The following is a 23,633-nucleotide window of genomic DNA, read 5'->3' on the forward strand; positions in this document are numbered from 1 at the left end:
AAAAAGGGAAGATGAACATTTCGCTGGAGAAACTGAAAATTACTCCCCCAAACCCTCACAAACGCCTTTAAAACCTCGGGTGTCAGGGTTTGAGAAGGACTCCACCCAGCGATCAGGACCGGTCCGTTCGGTCCGGAAAGCCCCCTCGGGCCCGTGTCGCCCCTGCCCTAAGGAAAGCCGCAGATAACCCCGCACAGACAACACCTGCCCGAGACTTCCGAACCCTCGGAACCCCGCTCCTGACCTCCCCCGCACCGCGGGTGCCCGCACAGCCTCAGCTGGAGGAAAGGGCCGCAAACGCACCTCGGGTTCCCTCACACACGGAGCAGAGCGCAGCACCCCAAGAGCTCCGAGGAATCCCGCAACTCCTCCGGAGCAGCAGCCGGGCGGGGCAGAACCACCGAGCGCCGGCCGGACCGGGGGCAGGGAACGAGCGCTCCTGCCGGGCTCACACCGGGGCTGCGCTCCCCCACGCCGCCCCCGGGCAGTGCCCGCACCCCCGCTCCGACAGCGACGGACGCGAGGGCCGAGAAGCTGCGGCTCCCGGGCACCGGGACACGGGGGCGGCAGCGACCGGGCCGAACCCTCCCCGCCCTCAGGGCCCGTGGGCAGCACGCACCGACAGCCCCGGCGGCAGCTCCACAGCGGCTCCAGTGCCAGTGTCGGTCCTGGTGTCGGTCCCGGTGCCCGAACCCGCGGTCTCCGCCCCCGAAGTGCCCGGCACGTGACCCGCGCCAGGGGGCGGGGCGAGGGCGCGCGGCCTCCCCGTGCTGCGTCACGGCGGGCGCGCCCAGCGCGCGAGGAAGCTGCGTCACGCGCGACCGCCTGCCCCGGGCACGTGACGGTGCTGACGCGCGGCGCCCCCGCCCTCCCGCCGCGAGCCGGTGCCCAGGGGAGGCCCCGCCCCCGCAGCGCCGCCACCGAGCAGGGAGCGGAGGGGCCGCGCCGCACGGAGCATGGCGGGGGAGGAGCGGGAACCGCGTCCCTCGGGGCCGGGTGATGGCGGGGGGACGGGGAGGGGGCCGGGCGGGGCGGGGGCGGGGGCGCGGCGGCGGCGGCCTCGCTGTTTCACCGTCCCGGCGCTTCCCCCCCCCCCCCCCCTCCGCCCGCCGCTGTCATGGCGACCGGGGAGGGGCCGTCACGTGAGCCGGGAGGGGGCGGGAGGAGCCGTCCCGTCCCACGTGACCGCGGGGCGCGCTCCCCTGTCACGTGAGGCGGGCTCCTTCCCCCGCCCCCCGCGCCGAGTTCCGGTCACGTGCCCGCCCCCTGCCCGCCCCATGGCCCCGGCGGCGGCGGCGCGACCCCCGTAGCCTCCGCTCCCGCCCCGGGCCCCTCCCGCCCGGCACCGGCCCCCGCGCCGGCCCGGAGCGCGTCCCCGCCACTGCCCGCACGGTAAGGAGCGCGCCGGCGCGGGGGACGGGGAGGCGGCGGCGGCGCCGGGCGCTCTGCGAGCCGTGTGAGCGAGGCACAGCGGGGCCCGATTCGCCTCCCGGGACGGCGGCTGCCGGGGAGCAGCAGCTGCGGAGGGCCCGGCGGGGCGGGCTGCGGCCTTTGGCCTCTCGCTCCTTCTCCCTGTCCCCTGGCAGGCGCGGTGCCGGCGGCCGTTTATCGGCGCTGGCCTGGCGGGGCCGGGGCTGCCGTGAGGGAAGGGACCGAGAGAGGCGGCGGAGCCCCCCGGGGTGCGGGCGGTGCGGGGTGGAGGAGGTGCGGGAAGGCGGCAGCGCTGCGCCGGGGGGATCGCGGCGGGGGCTTCCCCCCAGCGCTCGGTCGCGGGTGCGAGCGGCAGACAAAGAGGTGCCCTGGCACCGCCTCCCGCAGCCGGGCACCCGGATCTGCCGTGCCGGGGCCGTGCGGGGTGCCCGCGGTTCCGTTGGGCCGCGGGCAGAAGCGCTGCACGGAGCGCGGGTGCTGCGGTGGCGGGGGAGGCCCGGGCCGAGCTCAGGGTGGGTGTCTGCAGCTCTGCCGGGCTCGCCCGTGTGCGGGACAGATGGCACCGCACACCGCCCCGCTCTGCGGAGCTGTTCCCGCTGACGGATCCGCTCCTGCCCCTCGGCGGTGCTGCCGCTCCCGGAACCACTCGGGGGTCCCTGGGCTGTGTGACCGAACCGGAGGGGCCCTGCAGCCTGGACCGTCAGTGCAGACACTGCAGGGAGTGGAAATCCATCAGCAGGGCCTGGCCCAGCTCTGTCAGAGCTCCCCTGCCAGCCCTGAGCACATCACCAGTATCAAAACGCATCAAGGTTGCTTTTATTCCTGCTCAGAACTCGGCAAAGCCACAGGGGAAGAGCCAGGAGGGAAACGTCAGTAATGGAGTGTTCAGAGCAGTGCTGTGAGGAGCAGGGAGGTTCCTGGTTCTAAAAGTGCTGAGGAGGAGGCACTGCAGCACAGGGAGGAGGGCTGAGGATGGCTGGTGGAATTCCGTGGTGTTTCCAGAAGCTGCATTCAGTGCCACAGAGCTAGGAGGTTCTGGAGTGCACCAGAACTGAAGGCTTCTGATAGACCTTGCCAGGTGTAAACTGCACCTGAAATTACCATGAAATTACCATCCTCAGGACAGGCCTGATGAGCAGTCATGTTCCAGGGGTTAGGTCTGCTGAGGTCCAAGTGCTTTCCAGAACCATCACTTCAAAACCTCTGCTGGAAATTTAAAAAAAATAAATGTCAGACCTTCCTGTTCTGGAAGCTACGTAAACCACAGATAGGTTTGTCTTCCAAAATTTGCAGCTGAAGAGCTCTAATGCTGCTTCTTTTTAGCAGAAGATGAAAATGCTCACTTGAAGCTCTGTGCTTGTTGCAGTTCTTGCCCCTTCGAGCAGCAGTGTCATCATCTGCAGTGCTGATTCCTGGAAACTTCAGTTGTTAAATATAGAGGCTGTGAGCTCTGTGATGAATAGATCATTGATGGCTCTCACTCCTCTGCACAGTAAGCTTTAAGTGTCCAAAAAGAAATTAAAATGTTGTCCTGTGGGTGCTTACTGAGGCTGTAGCCTTCCCCTCTGCAGTCCATAGCTCATCCTCATGCTTTTCCAACACCCAGGTGAGGTTTCTAATTTAGAATTTTTGCTGTACTTACAACAAGAAGCCATCTTGTTTTCATTAGTGAAAGATGGTAACTTTCCTAAATCCTGCATATTAATATTATTTTTTATTCTTTCTGATGTACTGTTCAAAAGACAGCTCTGGGTTTTCTCCATTTTGGGTAATGCCTGCTGTGCTTGTGAGTTGTATCATCCCACTGCCACTGCAAATCACTGCCTGAGCAAGGGAGCACAGCAGTGACAAAAATAAGAACAGCAGTGAGCTGGTGTGCTCACCCACCCTGGAGGCAGAATGAGCCTCTTGTGGAAATGGCTTTAAAAAGGGGAGATTTAGGTTAGACATCAGGAAGAGATTCAGTAGCATCAGGGTGGTGAGACACAGGGTGCCCAGGGAAGCTGTGGCTGCCCCATCCCTGGGATTGTTCCAGGTCAGGTTGGATGGGGCTGGAGCAGCCTGGGCTGTGGGAGGTGTCCCTGCCCATGCAGGGGGCTGGAACTGGATGAGCTTTAAGGTCCCATCCAACCCAAAGCATTTTATGGTTCTAAGGTTCTGTGCCCTGTGGCAGAGCACTCTGCAAGGTGCTGTGCTGGAAGCACCCTGGTTGTAAAGACAACGTTGCAAGCTGCTGAGCTTTTTTTTTCCATGGTTGAATGACTGGCTGTAGGTGGGTGAAACAGCATGGCAGAGAAGCAAAGCAGCTTGCATCAGAATGAGTCTGACTGTAGAAATGTTTCCCTTTTCCTTGCAATACGTGGAGGTTTCCAGTCTGCATGAGAGTCTGTGACCAGCTGCCTCTTTCCAGTAAGGATGAGGTGCTGCTGAGAGACTGCAGATCTGCAACAGGAAACACTACATAAAATAATGGTGCAGATGGGACTGAAAGAGAATGAGGCTGCTGGGGAGACTGTAATGGATTGTGCTAGGAAACAGTCCTGAAATTGTGCCACGGAGCTTTCTTTGAGGGAAGCATCAGCAGTGCTGCACAGAGCGTGGCACAGGGAGTTCTGCTGCCTGCTGCAGGGGTGCTGATAGGAACCCCACGTTCAGCTCAGCATCACTGGAGGCCCTGGCAAAGCTCTGGGTGACTGAAATGTTGAAGGAATGAAACTGAAGTGCAGAGCCCTTTTGCCATTAAGTCTTTCCATTTAGTGTTTTACTTAATTTCTGACATGGGCCTGTGAGACTTGCTACAGAGAATGCTGTGTCCACGCTGTCAGAGTAAAATTCCCTGTCTTACTCCTGGGATTTTTTGGTTGATTTTGTTTGTTGGTTTTAAAGTATGTGAATTTAAAAGCTTAGAATTACCATTTTGTGATACCTACTTACTGTGCAATAGGTGATGCAGGTTGCTGTTTGAAGTTTGGTTCCAGCCCCAGCAAATATGACACAATATTAAAAATATTCCATGAAATGCATATCAACATTTGAAAACAGTTTTGCATATCAATAGCAAAGCTCATGGTTTACAAAAATACAGCAATTGGACAGAACAAACATTTACAATGAGTATACCAAAGATGGATTTATTTTTTTTTAAAGGTATATGACAGTATGTTTATAGAATGTAACTGTAATTGTGGTTTCCTTAATCTTTTGTGAAATTTAAGGCTGTAGGGTGAGCCTGTAGAGAGGAATGACAGTGAATGCTGGGGAGAAGAATGCTGCAAACATCTGAAGGTTTGTTGATATGAGACTGGTGACAAAATACCAGTGTTTTGAAGCAAGTACCACATTAGTCCTTCAGACTCTGGAGGAGAGGAATAGGAAACTGGCCAGCTGGAATTCAAGGGTACAAAACAGTGTTTAAGGCTTGGGCAAAAACCAGCACAATAAGAACAGGAGTATAACTGGGCTACCTTATCTTTAGAACTGGAAAACCATGATTTTTTACATACCTTATATCTTGCTCTTTTCTGAAATGACTTAGCATCTGCCATTCACACTGAAGAAGGGAATTGCTGCCAAGTGCCAGAGGAGATCTGGAATTGATGCCCTTGCTTAGCTTCAGTTCTCTTCTGAACTTGAAAAGCCAGTAAAAGAACATTAAAACAGAAAGAAGTTTGTTGCATCTCTTTGTAGCAGAAGCAGGATCAGCAATATAATTTGATTATTTAGGTAGCTCACTATTTTGTTTAACTAAATTTGCTGGTGCACAGACAGAGAGGAGCATCTGTGGTGTTTAAAATACTAAGCATGGAAAGTAAGTGTAGGTTGCTGTACTTAGATACAGTAATGAAAGAGTTACAGCAAAAAATATTGCACTAATCAGCTCAACTCTGTTTTTTAGAGCTCCTTAGAGCCACAATGGCAACATCATCTGAAGAAGTGTTACTGATTGTAAAGAAGGTCCGGCAGAAGAAGCAGGATGGAGCTCTGTACCTTATGGCTGAAAGGATTGCCTGGGCCCCTGAAGGCAAGGACAGGTTCACAGTCAGCCACATGTATGCAGACATCAAATGTAAGTAAACACTTCCCCCATTCCAGCTTCAGAAAGCAGGATTTCCATGAACACTGACATACAACCCATAAAACACTAGGATGTGTTACCAAGGCTGCAGGAGCTTTGCCTGGGGTGTTCTGTGTAGCAGCAGAGGTAAAGACAGTGGAGAAGCATCAGCAGCTTATTAAGGATGAGACTGTGGAACTTCTGCAGCCCTCAGATGTTTAAGCTACACTGCAGCATTTATTATTTAACTTCTGATAAACCCCTGCAGCATGCTGAGCAGAAAATAATCTGTGCCATGTGCTTGTGGAGGGAAGAGTGGGAGGAGGGTTAAAAAAAATGCACCTTGCTGTTTTATTTTCATCCAACAGACCACAGCTTCAGAAGTGCTTCTGTAGTTTTGTTTAACTGGTAACATTCTGAATAAGCATTTGCTGTTGCACCAGCAGAGTGCTTGCAAGCCAGAACTGAGCAGTGTCTATAGCTTCCTGCCTTTCTGGCCCCAAGTAGTACTCATGTTCCATGTGCTGTGATGGCAAAGAAGGAATAAAGCAGAAGTTTTGTGCATTTCCTGGTAGAAGATTAGTGAGTATTGCTGTTTAAAGTCACAAACAAGTCCTGCAGCATGATCAAAAGCATGTGAGGAATAAGAACTAATATGCTGTGTTCTTAAATACCAATCTTATCAGGAGTTAAAAAGCTCTGTTCACAAAAAATCAACGTAATGAAAGTTTTATTTAGCTATTTACTAACACTTAAAGAAACAGTATTTTCAATATTTACATGCATAGGCATTGAAGTCTTTTTAACTTAGATGAAAGTTGCTCTCTTTGTCATCTAAAATGAAAAGGGGGTGGGGGGTATTTATAGATTTGTAACAGAAGGTGATTTAGTGGTGATACCTGGCTCCTGTCTCCCATTTGCATTGGGCAGAGGGCTGAGATTCCAAGTCAGGTTAGTGGGATTTGCAGTGCTGCTCTGCAGTCAGTGCAGCACAAGTCCATCAACAGAGCTGTTGTGGCTTCTGCTCCCTCTGGTTACAAGAAAGGAAGCAGGAGTCAGGTTTTTATTGTGAGTCATGAGGGTGTAATGGGACCTTAGAGGCACTGGTGATTGACTTTGGGGCTCAACATGCTTCCCACACCACTTGAAGCCAGCAGAGCTCTGGTGTCAGCAGAGGTGCTGGTACCACACCCTGCACCTGCCTTCTACCACTTTTCTTGTCTGGGAACTGGTCGACCTAGAAAAGTGAAAGGGGGTTACTCTGCAGTAGGTGGATTTCTTGGTTCAGCTTGCTGCACAAACACTTGTACAAGAAAAGGGCTTCAAGAAGTGAAGGTGTCACCTTCCAGCAGCAGCCTGGGTTGGTACCAGATTAAAGTGTCCAGCTGATGAGAGTCTGGTGTGCAGTGGTTTTCTAATGGGGGATGCAAGAGATGAATCAGGAGTCCCGAGCAGTAACTGAAGGATACTCAGCAATAGCCTGATGTGTCTGTGCCTTGCAGGTACAGGGTTCAAGCTAATTTAAGGGAAAGACTGTTCCACTTTCCTGGCTGGAATTCACACACAGGCTAATGGTATTTAACTGGATGATGAGGGTGACCATTTATAAACAAGTACTCTAGGGAAGAGAGCTTCTTCTGTAAGCTTACTGTCTGTTGCTAATTAATGCTCTCTTTGTAATCTAGGCCAGAAAATCAGTCCAGAAGGTAAAGCTAAAATTCAGCTTCAACTGGTATTGCATGCAGGGGACACAACCAACTTTCACTTCTCCAATGAAAGCACAGCAGTGAAGGAGCGAGATGCAGTAAAGGATCTTCTTCAACAACTGCTGCCCAAGTTCAAAAGGAAAGCAAATAAAGAACTTGAGGAGAAGAACAGGTAAAGGGAAAGGAGCCTGAAAGGTTTTTGGGTTTAGTTCTTGCTTAACTACAGTGTATTTCTGCTAACAGTCATTGTTATTGCACCATTGTTAGTGACATGGCAGTTGTTTTCCTGGTAAAAAATGTCACCACTTTCAATTTAGAGGCAGTTCCTTGAGACTGACAGAACTGCAACATGTGGAGCCTACACTTGTGTTCTCCATGACATGTTCTGGAAAGGTAAAGGCAGCCAGCCTGGCTGCCACTCAGTGTTTTGTTATCCATAGCTAAGAGATAGAAGCACCCAATTAGCAGTTGGTCTCTTTCAGTATCAGTTAGAAAAGCTGCTTGAATTTTTTTTCCAGAAGTTCCCACCTTCTTCCATTTGCTGATTAATTTTTTCCACTCTGTATAACCTCTTCCCCCCCAATTCTTCTCACATTTTATATACTCTACTAAACTGCTAGATAATTTTATCTAAGTTGAGATACAGTAGTATGTTCAGCATACAGGATGTTTATTCTAAAAAATGTTTTGAGAAGACACTCAGAACCTAAGTCCTTTTCCCAAGAGAGTTTTTAAGATACACTTCCATTCCTTTAAAATGTTTGTGTTAAACCAGTCCTTGTGGCCACAGAGCACCCTTCTCTGCCTCTCCCCAGAGGAGTTTCACTTCATTCTAGCATCTGCTGTGAGTCCTGTATCTACAAGCTTCCCTTTCCAAAGACTGTTCTAGCTTTGAACTTAGGTAAGTTCAAGTTAGATTTTTCAGAACACAGGAACACTGCCTCACAAGGCAGGCTGCACCTGTACAAAGAGATGCCCAGCAGAAGGGCAAGACTCCTTATGCTGGAGCTCTGACACATCCAGGATTGACTGGTTCCAGTTCTGCAGTGACCACTGGTCACCAAAATCCTGGTCTGTTGCCACCGTGTGCCTTTTCCTGACACTACTGAGTACATGGACAGTCTTGGCTCTGAATCTTTGTGTCTGTAAATGGAGTTTTACACCATTATGCCATGTGGCATTAAGAGCTTTTCTAGCTACCAGAAAGCCAGAATCTCTGCACATCCTCAGACATAGTCTGGTCTTTTGATGATTAGAAGTCACAGTCTAGTGATGGAGTTTCATTAGCTTAATATTCAACTAATGTGGCAAAAAAAAGTCATCCTGTTCTGAAAGGGTACTTCATCCAGGCACCTCCTCCATTTATTGATATGTGGGGATCAGGTATGTACCAGAATCTCAAGTTTTAATGAAATACTTTCTAACACCTTCCTGCTGCACTCATTTGTAAAACTTAGCACTAAACCTTATTTGTTACCAACAAGAAAAACTGGAAAAACCCTGGTGGTTAAAAGATAATAGGGATTGTCCTGCCACAAACTTTTCACTTCCACCTCATCCTGCTTCATTCTTAGAGCATCCACAGACTTCCATTCAGCCCAGGCTGCAGTCCATCCATACACACTGGAGGACAGATTGGACAGAGGTACTGAAGAGTACAATGTCTACAGCAGAGAGACCTGCAACTACTGTGTCTTAAGAGCTTCAACAAGAATTCAATAGTTGTGGAATCTCCCTTTTTTGCCCTTCCTTGTGAAAGAAGTTGAAGTAATTGTGCTTCTACAGCTCAGGAGACACTCCAGCCAGTGCTGGACACACTAAGACAAGAGCACTACAGCATATTTTAGGACAAGATGTTCATCCCACATTAACTTCTTAGGCAGTACTGTTTTCTAGCATTTCATTCTATTCCTTTAACATTTTTTAGTCCTTTCTTAAGTCTTTTGAGACAAATAGAGCTATTGAGGGTGGTTGTTTACACAGTTGTTAAGAAATGCACAGCATTTTGAAAGAAAAGTTGGTTTCTCTTCCTTTTGCAAACTCATGTTAGTTATGGAAATCCTAGTGATTTTTTCTGCAGCGTTTCAATTCTATTCAATACATTCTTTTACCAGAATGCTGCAAGAAGATCCTGTTTTGTTTCAGCTCTATAAAGATCTTGTTGTGAGCCAAGTCATCAGTGCTGAAGAATTCTGGGCCAACCGTTTAAGCCTGAATGCAGGGGATAATTCTGCAGCACCCAGTAAGCAGGATGTGGGCATCTCTGCATCATTTCTGGTATGTTGAACCTCTTACAGAGGATTTTAGAGGAAACAAACAGGGGAAATCAAGAATTCTGCTCATGTACTTTATTCCTTTATATTTAAATGTTGTTCTTGCCTGGTTCCCCAGTCTAACATCTTTCTACATGTTTCTTAGACTATTGCAAGAATATAGGAGAAAAAAAAAGTAAAGGTTTTACACAAATCTGCAACCTCAAAGTTTTGCCAACTTAAGATGCTCAATTTGAATGTTAAATTGACAATAGTTCTTGATGCTGCTGCTCTGCCTTCTGTAAAGCAGAAGATGAACTTAGCCACCAGATTCCAGTGTATTAACTCAGAAAGAGTACCTGTTGCAGCATTGACATGCAGACATGAAGCTGCAAAGACTTGACACAAAAAAGGTTTTTTTTCCCCTCTGTTTTTTAAATCATGCTTTCAGCTACCTAAAGATCTTGTAGATCTGAAGGCTCATTTTATCCTTCCCCAGCTTTGACTAATGGTACCCATTTGCAGAAACCATGCTTCAGTAATCTCAATGCAGTTTAAAAGTAATCTAGGTATAATTCTGATTCCTCCCACAGAAACATTTCTGCTTCAACAAAATTCATAGATTATGACACTTCAGCTGGAATCCCAGTTCCACATTTGTTACAACTGTGAACACATCAAGAGTTTGGGAGGAAAAAAAAAAGAGATGAGAGTTCTTTTATGATTTAGCTGCTGTACAAACACTTGGGGTCTTGCCTCCCCTGAGAAATAATCAGAGTCAGTTATCAAATTAATTTGATTGGTCTGATTTCCCATTGTTCTTACACCTTAACGTTAAAACAAAACAAACAAACAAAATACCAAAACCAAATCCCCAAACTGTTTGTGTACTCTGCATTTGTGAAGAAAACTTCAGATGTTTGTGTGTCCTAAAGTTAAAATATCTGGCACAAGTGTTTCTCTAGGAGGAACATGGTACAAAACTTGGTACTTAGGTGTACAGGAAAAGGAATAAGAAAAGGCAACATATGCAGTCATGTAGTTTTTCCTGTTACTGAGAACTGTACTGAGCTCTTGCTTGCTCCAGAGCTTCCTAAAGAGATCACTGAGATGTAACCTGCAAGTTCTGCCTTAAGGCTTGCCTCCAGTTTTTAAATTCAATGTTATTTATCAATTATACTGAAATGCTTTTGGTGTATAAGGAAATAAGGTATAAGAGCCATAAATCCTTTTTTGCCACTTCATTATCATCACTGATTATTCCCTAGCTGTATTGCTGAATGAACTACAAAGGATTAGGCATATGCAGTAAACGTGCCTCTTATTGCTTGAAACAAGGGTATATTAAAAGAGTACCTGATTTTGACTGATGGAGTGGTCTTGGCTTTTCATCTTCTATAGCTCACAGTCTGTTTGTTGAATCATCCCTTAAAGTATCCTTAAGAATCATCCTTTAAGCAAGTATAATAAAGTAACTAATGCATGCTCTTTCATTTCTCATTCTAAAAATACATATTTGTGATCAAATATGCTGTGGGTTACTGGAGAAAGATTATTTGCAGCTGAGTGTTGCAGGATGCAGGTTTTTCCCTTGCCAGTGACTGAAAGCTTTCATTCACACATGACTTTTTCCTCCATGTCTGCTTTTCCTTAGGCTGATGTGAGGCCTCAAACAGATGGCTGCAATGGTCTGAGGTACAACCTGACTTCAGATATCATTGAATCCATATTTCGAACATATCCTGCAGGTAAGGATAATGCTTAAGGTAATAACAAAGACATGCAGTTAAGATTTGGGTTTTTTACTGTGGGAAGAACAGAATCTTTGTTTGAGCCTGGAAGTATAAAGGGCCACATCCTTGGTCTTCTGGACTATTTTCCTTGCAGGGTGATGTAAATACAGGGAAGAAGCAGGTGTTGAAACATGCATCTGAAATGAAAACTTGTTTTCTTCAAGAGAAAACATTTTAACTTGTTGCTCTTTTTTTTTTTTTTTTTTAATTGTGCATAGATATTTGGTTTCCACAGTACCCTGCTACTCCCTCTTTCAATTAATGGTTGTTTTTCATGAAATAACCTTTGGGAGGGAAAGGCTGATATCTAGCATTCCCCTCATATCTATCTGATATCTAGCTATAATTCTAGCATTAGACTGGACACTGGTTTATTTTGGCCCAAGTTAAAAAGTGTAGATATATTCTGAGAATAACCACAACTCTGCTAATCAGGCTTACTCTGGGTGCAATTCAAATTAAGAGTATTAAGACCACTGTGATGTGCATTTTTTAGCCAGACATCAGCTAGCATAGCAGGGCACCCAGGAGTACCTGTCTGCTCCTGCTTAGCTGCTGCATTCCCTTACATTTCATCAGCATGAAACCAGCACTGGGCAGAAAGCAAGGAAGCAAGCAAAGGAATTTCAGCATAAAATAGGATGTTAAGCTTTGCTGAACAGTTTGTGATTACTGTGGGTTTTTGTTCACAGTAAAAATGAAGTATGCAGAAAATGTTCCACATAACATGACTGAGAAGGAATTCTGGACACGGTTTTTTCAGTCCCATTATTTCCATCGGGACAGGCTCAATACAGGCTCAAAAGACCTCTTTGCAGAATGTGCCAAACTGGATGAAAAAGGTGAGCTTCTTACTTCATTTCTCCAGCAGCTGCTAAAGCCTTAGCTATGTCCTAGAGCACAAGAGGTGAGGTACAACGAGTAAACCTTGCAAAGCTGAAGTCAGAAGTTCTCTATTACAACTCATGCAACAGTAAATCCACAGCACTTCCCAAGTCAAAGCTATCACAAGATACAAGTTACCATTTCTCCCAAGACCAGGGCAGCAAAACTGCCAAAATTAGAAGAAACACACAATTAAGGGTTCCAAGTTCCTGCTACTACAACTAATATAACTGCATCTTTTCTTCTAAGACCAACCAGTAGTCAGTGATGTGTAGAAGTTGATAAAAACTGTGCTAATTAATAGGATGATGCTTTACAATAACTTTCCATGTTTATTGCTTATTTTAAATAGAGTTTTGAAACAGGTTGAAAGTTTTAGTCTCAGTGATACTTGGAGATCTGCAGAACCTTTGTCTTCTGCTTTTAAAGATTATATAATCTAATAATCCCACCATTATTTCTATTTGTTTAAATACAGTTTTTCATGGGTTTTTTTGTTTCATACAGGGTTAAAAACAATGGTGTCTCAAGGAGTAAAAAACCCTCTGATAGATTTAACAGCTTTGGAAGATAAAACATTGGATGAAGTAAGTAGTTGGCAAACACACCTCTTGCCTTCCCCTTAGTTTCATTTAAGGGGAAAGTAGGTCTTCCTCTTTTGAAATAACTACAAATGTTAATTCTAAACCACTGCAGCAGCCTAATAAAGGCTGTGGTTACACAGATACAACTGTATAAATAAATGGAGACTGCCCATGGACCTGTGTGTCTGCCTTAGTGTGCTGGGTATAAAAGCAGCACTGCCCCTTTTTAAGGAATTATTATTTCACCTGGATGGCTTTTTTATGTAAAGTGGACTCTCTGGCTTCTTCCTGTGTTTTAGAAGCTGTGACAATGTACAGAAGAGTAACAGAACAGGAAAAGGTCTTTGCATTTGTTCTCCCTTTGAGCATTGCTATTTGTTTGTGTCAGCTTAATTTTAAGGACACTTTATGCAGTTTTCTTTATCTTGAAATACAGTGTTTTTTCCAAAACTATGACTTTATTTGCCTCCAAGTACAAATTAAAGTAATTGCTGTAAATGGGATACCATCATGTGAATTAATTCATGTGCACTTTTCTGCTGTTGATTTAAAGTTTAAGTTGTAATTAATGATGCTGCTGCATTTCTAAGTTATTTGGGTTTTATTTTTTTTTTAAAGAGTTGTATGAAGCTATCAGTCTGAAATTGGGTTAAGAGTTTAGCACAGGTATGTTGGAAGTCAAGTTTGCTTTTGAGGCTGGTTAACTGCAAGCATCAACTGAGCATGGGGTAAAGGGCCTTCAGCCACCTGGTAACTGGGGAACACTGCCAACATCAAGGCTTCAGGGTTTCTGAAGTCCTACTGGAATCACATCCTCCTGACAGGTGTCATTTAGCCTGTGGGCCACTAATGTCCCACAAGATGATAAAAAGAGGGCAGTAAAACAACTGCCAGCTTTTGGTTGCCATCAGTGTCTGTTGTGTACAAGTGAGCCTTCATGGTTTTTAAAGCTAGTTCTGTTCTAACAGCAGTTCATGGGCTTAGAACTATCTGTATAAGAATTTTTTTTCTCTCAGACACCTCTAAACTGCCAAATGTCAGCAGAATTAAATTGCCTATGGAGACTTTTGAAAAAGATGGTGGGGGGAAGATAGAGTACTGCTTCAGATGCTGATGCACAACCACTCAGTAAAGTTCAGAGCAGGCTTCCTGATTCACTGGAAAACAGAATCACCCTCTGGTTTTGGAGCAAGAAGTAGCTAATGTTGTTTCCTTTGTAGGGCTATGGTGCTGCTGCTGTGGCCTCCACATCAAATGCCTCAAAATCTGCTAGAGAAAGTAGCAATGCTGCCATCATAAAACGCTTTAATCATCATAGTGCCATGGTCCTTGCAGCTGGCCTCAGGAAACAGTAAGTTTCACTGCTGTGCAAAACCTCTTGGTAACAAATTTTAAGAAATTTCCAAAATTAAAATACACCCTCAATTCTCATCTTACCTTTTAATTTTTATGAATGAAGTATTTTGCTCTGGAAATGAAAAGACCTTTAATTTCCGTTTTACCTTGTGAAAGTTCTCCAGAGCTTTCTGAGATGAGAGATGCTGTTTTTAGCTGAGATATCATACAAAGCAAATTAAAAAGGACAGAACGTTTCTACTTTAGTTCTCCTGTCCTGGTGAAGGCTGCAGAAGTAGAATTCTGTTTGCTGAGTGGAGGTGAAGCCTAGTGCAGAGAGTTCCTGCTTATATAAGGAGTTGGTTGCATCTATCTAGATCAACTTCTAGAAATAACTTAGAGAAAAAAAGTTGATATCAAGTGTGTGAATATGCATATAAAATTTTTGAAACAGATGTATTTACTTTGTCTCTAGCTTGTATCTTAAGTTTCCTGTGAGGTGAATTCTTCTTAATGCTGTTTCTCTATTTTAAGAGAAGCACAAAATGACCATTACAGTGAGACCAGCAGTACGGATGGAAACTCCAGGGATTCAGATTTCTTTCAGCCACCAATGAAAAAGGTATAAAGTTAACTGATGCAATCCTTATTAAATAGAACTGGAAGCTCTTTCTTCAAAAGATGCCTGAAGGTTCCTTACTTGGTTTATGACACATCTGAAGTGATACTTAATCTACTTTTGCTTAGAAGTGTGTAGAATAAGAACCCAAGGGCCTGTAAGAAGCTCTGTATCTCTGTTAACAAACACATAAATTAGACCTTCAGGTATTAATCTGGTTCTCTCCTCAGTAATCCTCAGAGTAAAAACTTTCCAACATGAAATCTGGTTCTTGCCATTCAGTGAAGTTCTGGTTTTGTTCCCCCCCCCTTGCCTTTTTCTTTTTTCCCCCCAAACACCTGAACACTTCTAGAAAACATCTATCTGTAAGGGATATGTGTGCTCAAGCACTGACTTATCAAGGGTGTTGTAGAGGGGATTAAACTGGCACATGGCAGCCTTCATCTTAAGGTCAGAAGCTGACTTGAGGTTAAACTGGAAGCACAGTGCCTGGGGCACTGCAATACAGGACAGCAGCTTTATTAGATGAGCCACAGCTGCTCAGAAAGTAGAAAAAAAGTGCTGCAGTTGGTACAAAACTGAATTAATACTCTGCTAGAGTTGACAGCCTAAGTAGAAAATGCCAAGGGGACTCAGAACCTCAAAATTGTGATAAAAGGTTGTAGAATACTTGTGGTTTTTAAACACTGAGGCAGTCAACAACAGCTTAGACTTCCCTGAAAGCTGCAGTTTTTACTGCAGGTAAACAATTTGCTAGGACTACAACAAATGTGATGAAAATAAGGAGTGAAAGAATAGCATGAGAGTAGGAGACTTCAAAAGTTTTCTTATTGTACAAATCAGATGCCCCTGTGCTGTTATTACCTCTAACCACAAATGCTCTACCTCTACTGTCACCAAATAGCTTGGGTAACTGTGATGGTTTTGATGTCACACTTATGCCAGCCACTAAATCATTACAATTTCTGCTAAGCTGGAGGCAGATGGACACAAACAGCACAAAGAATGATCTGTGTATACCAGAACACTTTCTGGAAATAGCAGGGACTGCAGGTTTTGGCCAGAATCTGCAGAAAAAGTGGTAGTGCCAAGACTTCTAAATTGCACACAAAGCAATATTGGGCACCCCTCCCTCTGAAGGGATGGAATGAACCATTCTGCACTTCTTTAGAAGCCCTTCTGCTCAAACAGTGAACTGGAAAAAAGGACTAGATAAATCAAATTGTAGCCTGATTAGTAATGTGTGTAATTTTCTCTTATTTTAGGTGAAACTGCAGGAGTCAATTGAATATGAAGATTTAACAAAGAATAATAGTGTTAAAACTATTGCACTAAACCTAAAGAAGTCTGATAGGTAAGTTAACAAAATCTGCATGGCTATTTTAATATATCCAGTCTAGCAGGTCTCTCCTCACAGCCTGAACAGAATCAGCTGGTTTAGTCTCTGCTGTGCCACACTCAAGGCTGAGTTTAGGAACCTAACACAGACTCCTGCAAAAACCAGTTTCCCAGTAATTTTCATTGGAATTTGTGTTTTGATTTTCTCACTTCTCAGAAAGTTAAGTCCCTGTAAACCCACTTGAAGGGCTTTGACAATGTAAAAGCCTGTGAAAGCCTAACAGACCTGTATTCATGGTTCAGCACTTTGCTACAACTTAGTGTAAAAACACATGTTGCATGTGAAAATATAAACCATTCCATGAAAAATCCACTTGGGCAACAAAAAAAGTGAAATTCAGATAGTTTGGGGAGCTCACTGGTCTAAGTATTTTTCTAGTAATGGCCCTCTTGAGTTTGAGAACTCAATTTGAGATTTAGACAATGGCATCAGCAATTGCAACAAAAAAATTGGAAATGTTTGACAAACAGTCCACTGAGTTTAGCCTCTGCTTTACCAACACTCCTAACTACTACACTTTCCTTATCTCATCTTGCAGGTATTATCATGGTCCAACTCCAATTCAATCACAGCAATATGCAACCAGTCAGGATATAATTAATTCTTTTCATAGTATTAGGCAAGAAATGGAAGCATATGTACCCAAACTAACTCAGGTATGGAAGAAAACTCAAATTCCCTTCTTGATGCTAGCTGCTTGCTTTCTATGTACTTGTAAAACAAAACAAAAAAAAAACCCAGAACACCAAAACCACTAATTTTCTATGTTTTTCTATTAATTTTAATTTTTTAATTTTTTAAGGTTTGACTTTCAGGGTAAACTTAATTCTCTCCATTAGTTTAATGCTGTTCAATATATTTTACAACTTTAGACAGTACCTTTTGAGCTACTGTATTTAAAAATCTAAACAATAAGAAACTGAGTCATTGCTGATAATCAAAGTATGTTCTTATGAGGAAATGATAAAGCTATAAAGTAGTACAACAGGACAGTCATGAACCACAGGCCAATATTATTGATCCCAGCCCCTGGATGTGATGGTGATGGTCTCAGGAAGTTATAGTAAGAAGGTTTATAACAGAATGGGTCCTTTGCTCCTACATACACTCAGGTGGGACTGAGATTGCACTGCAGCTCAGTCCTGGCAACTGGAGGGCAGCATAGCCATGTAGCACATCTCCCCAGCCAGTATCTAAACTTCCACTGTTAGTAAACCTAGATTTGGCCCTAAGTAAATCAGGCACAACTGTGAATATTTTACACTTCTCTATAGTTATTCTCTTCTCTCATTTTACAGTAGCTGCACAGCCAGTTCACATCCTAGGTAAAGATTTATTTATCCATAATTAATTGGAGTTTTCACTGAAATCATGAGCTATAGTGCTTAAAGGCATTGCACCTAATTCTGGAGAAGAGCAAATTCTCAATGGGAACTTTCATTGTAATTTTCTCAACTGTATGTTTGCCATTTGCCAAATACAACTTATTTTAAAAGATTTTGTTGAGAAAACTGATCTGAAATGCTTGTTTTATCTCTCTCCAGGTTCTTTCAAGTGGTGATGCTACTAGCACTATTGCAGTCCTGTCACCTGGAGGAGCACTTATGCAGGGTGGAACACAGCAAGCCATAAACCGTAAGGATTTGGGATCTATAATACTCCAGTCATACCTGGTGTGCTGTTTGATCTCCCTCTTAGACTGGGTTGCAATAATGAAGGAAATTATGGAAACGTGTGGCTGGACTTATACTGGGTTACAGCAGAAAAACAAAAGAAAGAACCCAGCCACAGCAGCAGGGTGGCACTGGCTACAGCAGTGCTGAGGCAAGTGAGAGGAAATGCTACAGAGCAAGTGAGGAAGGATGCAGCTGATACTCAGTCCTCTTAAAGATAATGGGGTTTGTGCTTGCTCAGCTTCTCTTTTCTGATTTTTTTAGAAAGTGAAGGCATACTCTGGGAAAACTTCTAAGGCAAGGCCTAGATAATTGTCTGGATCCAGGCTCTTTGCAGCCTGCATTTAAGATCCACAGCTTGCTGTGGAAAAGGACAACGTGTAGACTGCAAGGGCAGAAGAGATAACCCCTCCTTTTCACATCTTCATTCAACCACCTCTTTCCCTGTTGTCACGTTCCTGCCAGTTAGAGTTCCTTTCTCTGCCACTCTTTCTTCTTCAATAATTCCTGCCTGGATTTCCAATCTGCCACATGCTGTGACCATATTTTCATTGTCAACATGAGAAGAAAAAGCTTGCAGTATCCACCACAGAGTGCTTAGCACTCTACTGTGAAGAGAGCAAGGTTCTGGTCTCAGAGGGAGTACTGCCACACTGTTAAAACAACATAAATACACTGCTTCTGATCCTGGACTAAGTTTGGTTTCCATTCTTTGCCTGTCATGGGTCTCCCTATAAATCACAAAGCCATAAGTAGCAGCTGTCCTGCTGTGATTCCTGTGTCAGGTGCCTCAGGAACACCTCAGTGTTCCCTCCCAGCCTTTCTGTGATTCCAGTAGAACTGTATATTGCTGAATTCATTCATTAGTCTTGCAAGTCTCCCATGACAGCTTTGAGTGAGCTGACAATCTTTTTACTGTTGCAGAGATGGTGCCAAATGATGTTCAGTGTGAACTGAAACATTTGTACGTGGCAGTAGGGGAACTGCTACGACACTTCTGGTCCTGCTTCCCTGTTAACACACCATTCCTAGAAGAAAAGGTAAGGATGAGCTTCCTGCTGCTATGATATGGCCAGATCATGGTTTAGAGTGACTGTGATTACTTGGAAGTATAGAACTAATCCCCATGCTTTAAATCAGCACAGCACTTACTCAGCCCAAGAGTGCAAAGTCACAAAACAGTACAAAATGCTACATTTTAAGATATTCTCCTGGTGCTCTTGGTGAGAATCATCCTTGTCCCTGCATGCCTGTTAGCACCTTGCAGCAGTTGCTGTAGTCTGGTTTCAAACAGAGCAGTCAGCTGTACTGCAGCTGCACATTTCTCATTGCCAATTTAAAACATACCAACTAAATCCTCTCCCTTCCCCAGCTCTTTGATAGAACCTCTGCAGTGACAGTTACTAGAATTTTTTCCTTAATTTTATCTGCATTGCAAAACCACAGAATTATTGAGGCTGGAAAGGACCTCTGAGATCAAGTCCAGCCCATGACCTAACCCCAGCACACGGCCAGACCATGGCACTGAGTGCCACAGCAGCCTTTTCAAGAACACCTCCAGGGATGGTGACTCCACCACTTCCCTGGGCAGCCCATCCCAATGTCTGACCACCCTTTCCATGAGGAAGTGCTTCCTGATACTCAACCTAAACGTTCCCTGGCACAGCTTCAGGCCATGCCCAAATCACTCAGTCACAGCTTTAAAACATACAGTGCTTTTTAGAATAAAGCTGCCTTCAAAAAGAGATCTCAATCTATGACCAGGTAGATGATTGTAACCATTTTCCTGTTGCTATTCTCTCTTTGGACCTCACATGGATCACAAAGATAAAAATTTGCATTCAAAAACATTGGATTTTTTTCTGCAGTGTATGTCCTGAAAATTCATAATAGGTTTTGTTTCAAGCAAAGAAAGGTTTTATGAATCTTACCTATAGTATTTACTGACAAAGTAAAATGGTCACAATGGCACAGTGCATTTTCAGTCATAATGCATTTTCTTTAAAAACAGGTGCACAAGAATTGCTAGAGACTGATATTTTAAGTTAATTTTTTCCCCTTCAAACTATACGTACTTAAAAGTAGCCCCCAAAATTCGTTACAAGATATTTTGTTGGAGAATGATTTGTTAAAGGAAGTGAAACATCTGTGCACATGATTACAATACCCGTGTTTGTCTTTTTCTCAGGTTGTGAAAATGAGGAGCAACTTGGAAAGATTTCAGGTTACAAAGCTCTGCCCATTCCAAGAAAAGATTCGGAGACAGTATTTAAGCACAAATGTAAGGAGAAAATATTTTTTAGTTATGTGGGTGCACAGTAGTAATTTGAATCTTAATTATCAGAGGATGATAGCTTTGTTACTTCTTACCCAAGGGCATTTTAAGTGTTAGGTTCAGTAGGAAACGTGTAGAGGCAAATTGGCACAGCTTCTCTCCCTCTGTAACTTGCTGAATAATGTCAGAAACTGTAATCTGAAATTATCCAAGTGAGACAACAGAAATGGGAAATCACATTTCATTTTTCACTTCCCCCAAGAAGCAGAACTTTAGCAACTTCAAAACTGTCTCCCACCATGCCAGACCTGAAGTGCTCACAGACTGGGTACAAGAGCAGGCAGCACAACCCTTTGTCACTTCTCAGCTGGGTAAATCTCTGAACTGCTCCCTCTGCCGATGCCTCACAATGGAGCCCTCAGGCCCATTCCCTCTTTAGCTGGTTACCTCTTTGGGTTTAGTGCAGTTACTCTTAGTGAACCACAGAAAGAATCAAAGGGAAGGGGATCTGCTTTCCAGCAGCTGAGACATTTTTTCTCCTCTGTTCATGTTTCAGCTGGTAAGTCATATAGAAGAGATGCTGCAGACAGCCTACAATAAGTTCCACACGTGGCAGTCCCGGCGGATGCTGAAGAAGACGTGAGGCTGCGAGCTGTACAGGTGTGAGAGCCAAGTCTGCCATAGGGTAGGAGTACAACCTAGAATACCTGCAGATCTTAGAGTTGTTGCAGGAAGACCTGCAAGCTGTGGACTTCCAGAAATGATGCTAACTGAACTTGCACATTTTTGAAAAAGAACTGAGATTAAACTTGAAAACTAGGGAGAAAAACAAGGAAGAACCAAAACGGAAGAGCTGAGGCGCAGAACTATTTAAAAGACACTGTTTACTGCAGTTACTCAGGAACTGCTTTTGATTTGCATAAAGAGGCTGCTTTCAGAAATAAAAAATTTAAAGAGGGTGTATTAATAAAATCTGTTTTTCTGTCTAATTTTTTTTAAAGAAGCGTATGGCACAGGGTAGAAGTCAAAAGTTTTTCTTCACTGGATTCTGGCGTTTTACTGAATTCTGTTTGTACTTTCTGCAACAGTTTAACAATGACATTTTAAAATATAGATGAGACCATTTTTGCTTCAAACATCTGGGAGTGTAGCTGTCAGAGGACAAGCTTCTGCCATGTTTCTCCATCAATTGGAAGCAAGAGACATTGCACTGAAAGCTGTTTGTGGTCTGGGGTCCCTAAAGGCACATGGGGCAACCTTTTGCCTGAAGTCTTGGATTTTTATGCAAAATTTTTTCAGCCATCAGTTTTGCATGGTTTTCTTTGAGTGCAAATGTGTGCTACTGCAGGTGGTGTTTTTTTTTAAGGTGGGATTTGTTCTGAGGAGAGAATGCATTTTTAAAAATTAAGTTAAATAAAGTTTCTTACAAAATAAGTCATTTATTTTCAATTGTTAGACATTTTTTATTTCTTCTCCTTTTTCCTTCACTCTCCCCTTTTGACTGTTAAACTATTTTTGGCGAATTGATAATCATTGCAAAGAGAAAAGTGTGTTATTTACACAGTGTCCATAGATATTGGGAATCTGTGCCATACTTTGATCCAAATAGAATCAGTTCACAGTTTCAAACCAACTTGTCCTGTATTAAATGTTACTTAAATGCAAAGTAAACCTGTTTTCTATAATATATGCAGTTTAATGACACTTTGTATTTTGTTGTCATCTGGACTGTGCTAAAGCCCAGTATGGGCTACTGAACTTTTTTACTTCTGACTAAATGTGACTGTTAAGAGTATAAAATGCATTTACTACAAAGACAAATCAGAGTGACAAGACATATTCAAAGCAAGCACACAGTGTTCAGTTTGGCAAAGGCAATTCCCATCAGCCTGCAGGAAGGCTTAATAGTGGATGTTACCACCAGCAGTATGCTGCTAAAGCATGATATTAGTGTTGGGTGGAGAATTCCTGCAAATTCTTACAGAAGAAAAGATGTATTTGTATAGCCAAGTCTGTTCTTGTTCTGTGCTGCTGCTCCATTTATGCAAGAAGGTTTGTTGGTTTTTTTTTTTCTTCAACTGATGCGTGGCCATCAGCAGCTTTTTACCCGTTTTTTGGATTTTTGTATAATGCTTATATTTTGGTGAAAGCTGAGTTTCAGTTAAATGTCACTGTCTGCACCAGAATTCTGTTTGGAAATGTATGCATATGTTTAAGCCCAGTTTCCCTGACTGCTTCTGCAGATGGATGCATGATTCCTGCTCTGTGATGTTTATGTGGTTTTGCTACAAGAAATGACTGGGCTCACCAAGAGAGATGCCCACTATTTTTCACAGGGGGAAAATCTCACTAGGAATAACCAGATGTACGTACAGCATTTGGGGGATAAGGTGCACAGCTTATCAAGAGTTACCTTTTGTGATAAATAAACCATTTCTTTTAAATTTAGGCCTAGGGTTTGGCTTTGTTAAGCCTAATCCTCTTCTAAGTGCAGGCAGCTCCCAACAAGAAAGGGTAATTTTGTTCTCCCCCACTCCAAAGCATTTGATCCAGTAATTCTGTGGCCAATTTTCAATTGTTTAGTGAAAGCTATAATGCCTTTTATCACATCAGAGGGCTAGGTTCAAGAAAATGTGTCTGGTACATATTCTAACTGTGCCTAAAGCTATGAACAACCCATTTAAGTATTAGACTGCACTGAGACTTAATTTTAAAGAAACCTTAAATGAGAGTTTTGAATATGGGACTAACTCACCTTTTATTTAAATTTGTATTTAGTGTTCCTGGAAACACTGAGCAAGATGAGTAGCACAGTGGAAAAGCTTCAGTGCATAAGAGCATTTTACAGTTCAAAGGACTGTTCTTTATAATCATTATGGGGGATGATGTTTCAATAGCTTTAAATTACTACAGTGATACCAGGCTATCAAAAAAAAAATGTACCTTAACTAACAGATCTGGAGGGGGAGAGGACTGTGACACTAAATTGAACAGTTTTGCCTACAGACTGTACAGGCAAGGCTGCTATGCACTTCATACTGCTTTTTCAGGTATTGTGGCAATAAGGCACAGGCCCCTCCTAAAGTAAGGGAGGTAAACTAAATATTCTTTCTTCTACATTGTGTTCCCCTTTTCTGTAGCATGGTCCAAAACCAGATTCATTCCTTAAGTTTTGAAACTGAATCATCATGCATTATATTACTATTGGAATCTTTATACTGACTTGTATTTTTAATGAGAATTCATAAAACTTGTATCATTGGCATTGATCTAAGATTTGTAGAATAAACCCTACTGAATTATAAAGTTAAGTCTTCTCTAATGCTTAGGCTGTGTTCTCTGATGTTCAATTAAATCCCAAACAGACTCCACTCAGGTCTAAATTGAGGTCTCTGTATAGCTCAGCTGTTCCTTTATGCTGATAGAAGAGGCCAGGAGCAAAAGGGTTACAATACAGTTACTATGGCAAATTATTTAATTCACAGGGGTTGAGGAGCAACCCTGCTAGAGCATTACTGCTCCTGTCCTGTTTCTGATCCTACAAAAGCCAGTTTCAGGGATTAATACTCTGCTTGATCTCTATTTTGATCCAGCAGCTGTTAGTTCAGGAGAGGTGCACAGGCTGCT

General features: G+C 43.7%; 2 protein-coding genes across 5 annotated transcripts in view; one reads left to right on the top strand and one right to left on the bottom strand.

Annotated features, from left to right (window-relative positions):
• Positions 1–737, bottom strand: part of HPS5 (HPS5 biogenesis of lysosomal organelles complex 2 subunit 2) — a 19,558-nt gene extending 18,821 nt beyond the window's left edge. The window contains exon 1 of one of the 2 annotated variants that reach the window (XM_071761630.1): positions 620–737. The gene's annotated coding sequence lies outside the window, so the exon portion shown is untranslated. Of the gene's footprint in view, positions 1–303; positions 352–619 lie in introns of those variants that run through there. The other variant, XM_071761631.1, reaches the window with a different exon arrangement.
• On the top strand, positions 631–23,317 carry GTF2H1 (general transcription factor IIH subunit 1). 3 transcript variants are annotated; one of them, XM_071761635.1, is made up of 16 exons: positions 631–637; positions 1,285–1,392; positions 5,329–5,497; positions 7,171–7,363; positions 9,306–9,468; positions 11,098–11,191; positions 11,929–12,078; positions 12,629–12,708; positions 13,926–14,056; positions 14,575–14,662; positions 15,925–16,013; positions 16,597–16,714; positions 17,603–17,693; positions 18,656–18,771; positions 19,920–20,012; positions 20,563–23,317. In XM_071761635.1, the coding sequence occupies exons 3-16, from the start codon at positions 5,344–5,346 to the stop codon at positions 20,647–20,649; spliced, it is 1,647 nt and encodes a 548-aa protein (XP_071617736.1). In that variant the 5' UTR covers positions 631–637; positions 1,285–1,392; positions 5,329–5,343; the 3' UTR covers positions 20,650–23,317. The 3 variants fall into 3 exon arrangements, with proteins under 3 accessions (XP_071617736.1, XP_071617735.1, XP_071617734.1); XM_071761634.1 differs by lacking the exon at positions 631–637 and having other exon boundaries at positions 1,236–1,392; XM_071761633.1 differs by lacking the exons at positions 631–637; positions 1,285–1,392 and adding an exon at positions 2,898–3,037.
• Positions 23,318–23,633: the final 316 nt, after the last annotated feature.

This window comes from Heliangelus exortis, chromosome 18 (genome assembly GCF_036169615.1).
Source record: "Heliangelus exortis chromosome 18, bHelExo1.hap1, whole genome shotgun sequence".
Lineage (NCBI taxonomy): Eukaryota > Metazoa > Chordata > Aves > Apodiformes > Trochilidae > Heliangelus > Heliangelus exortis.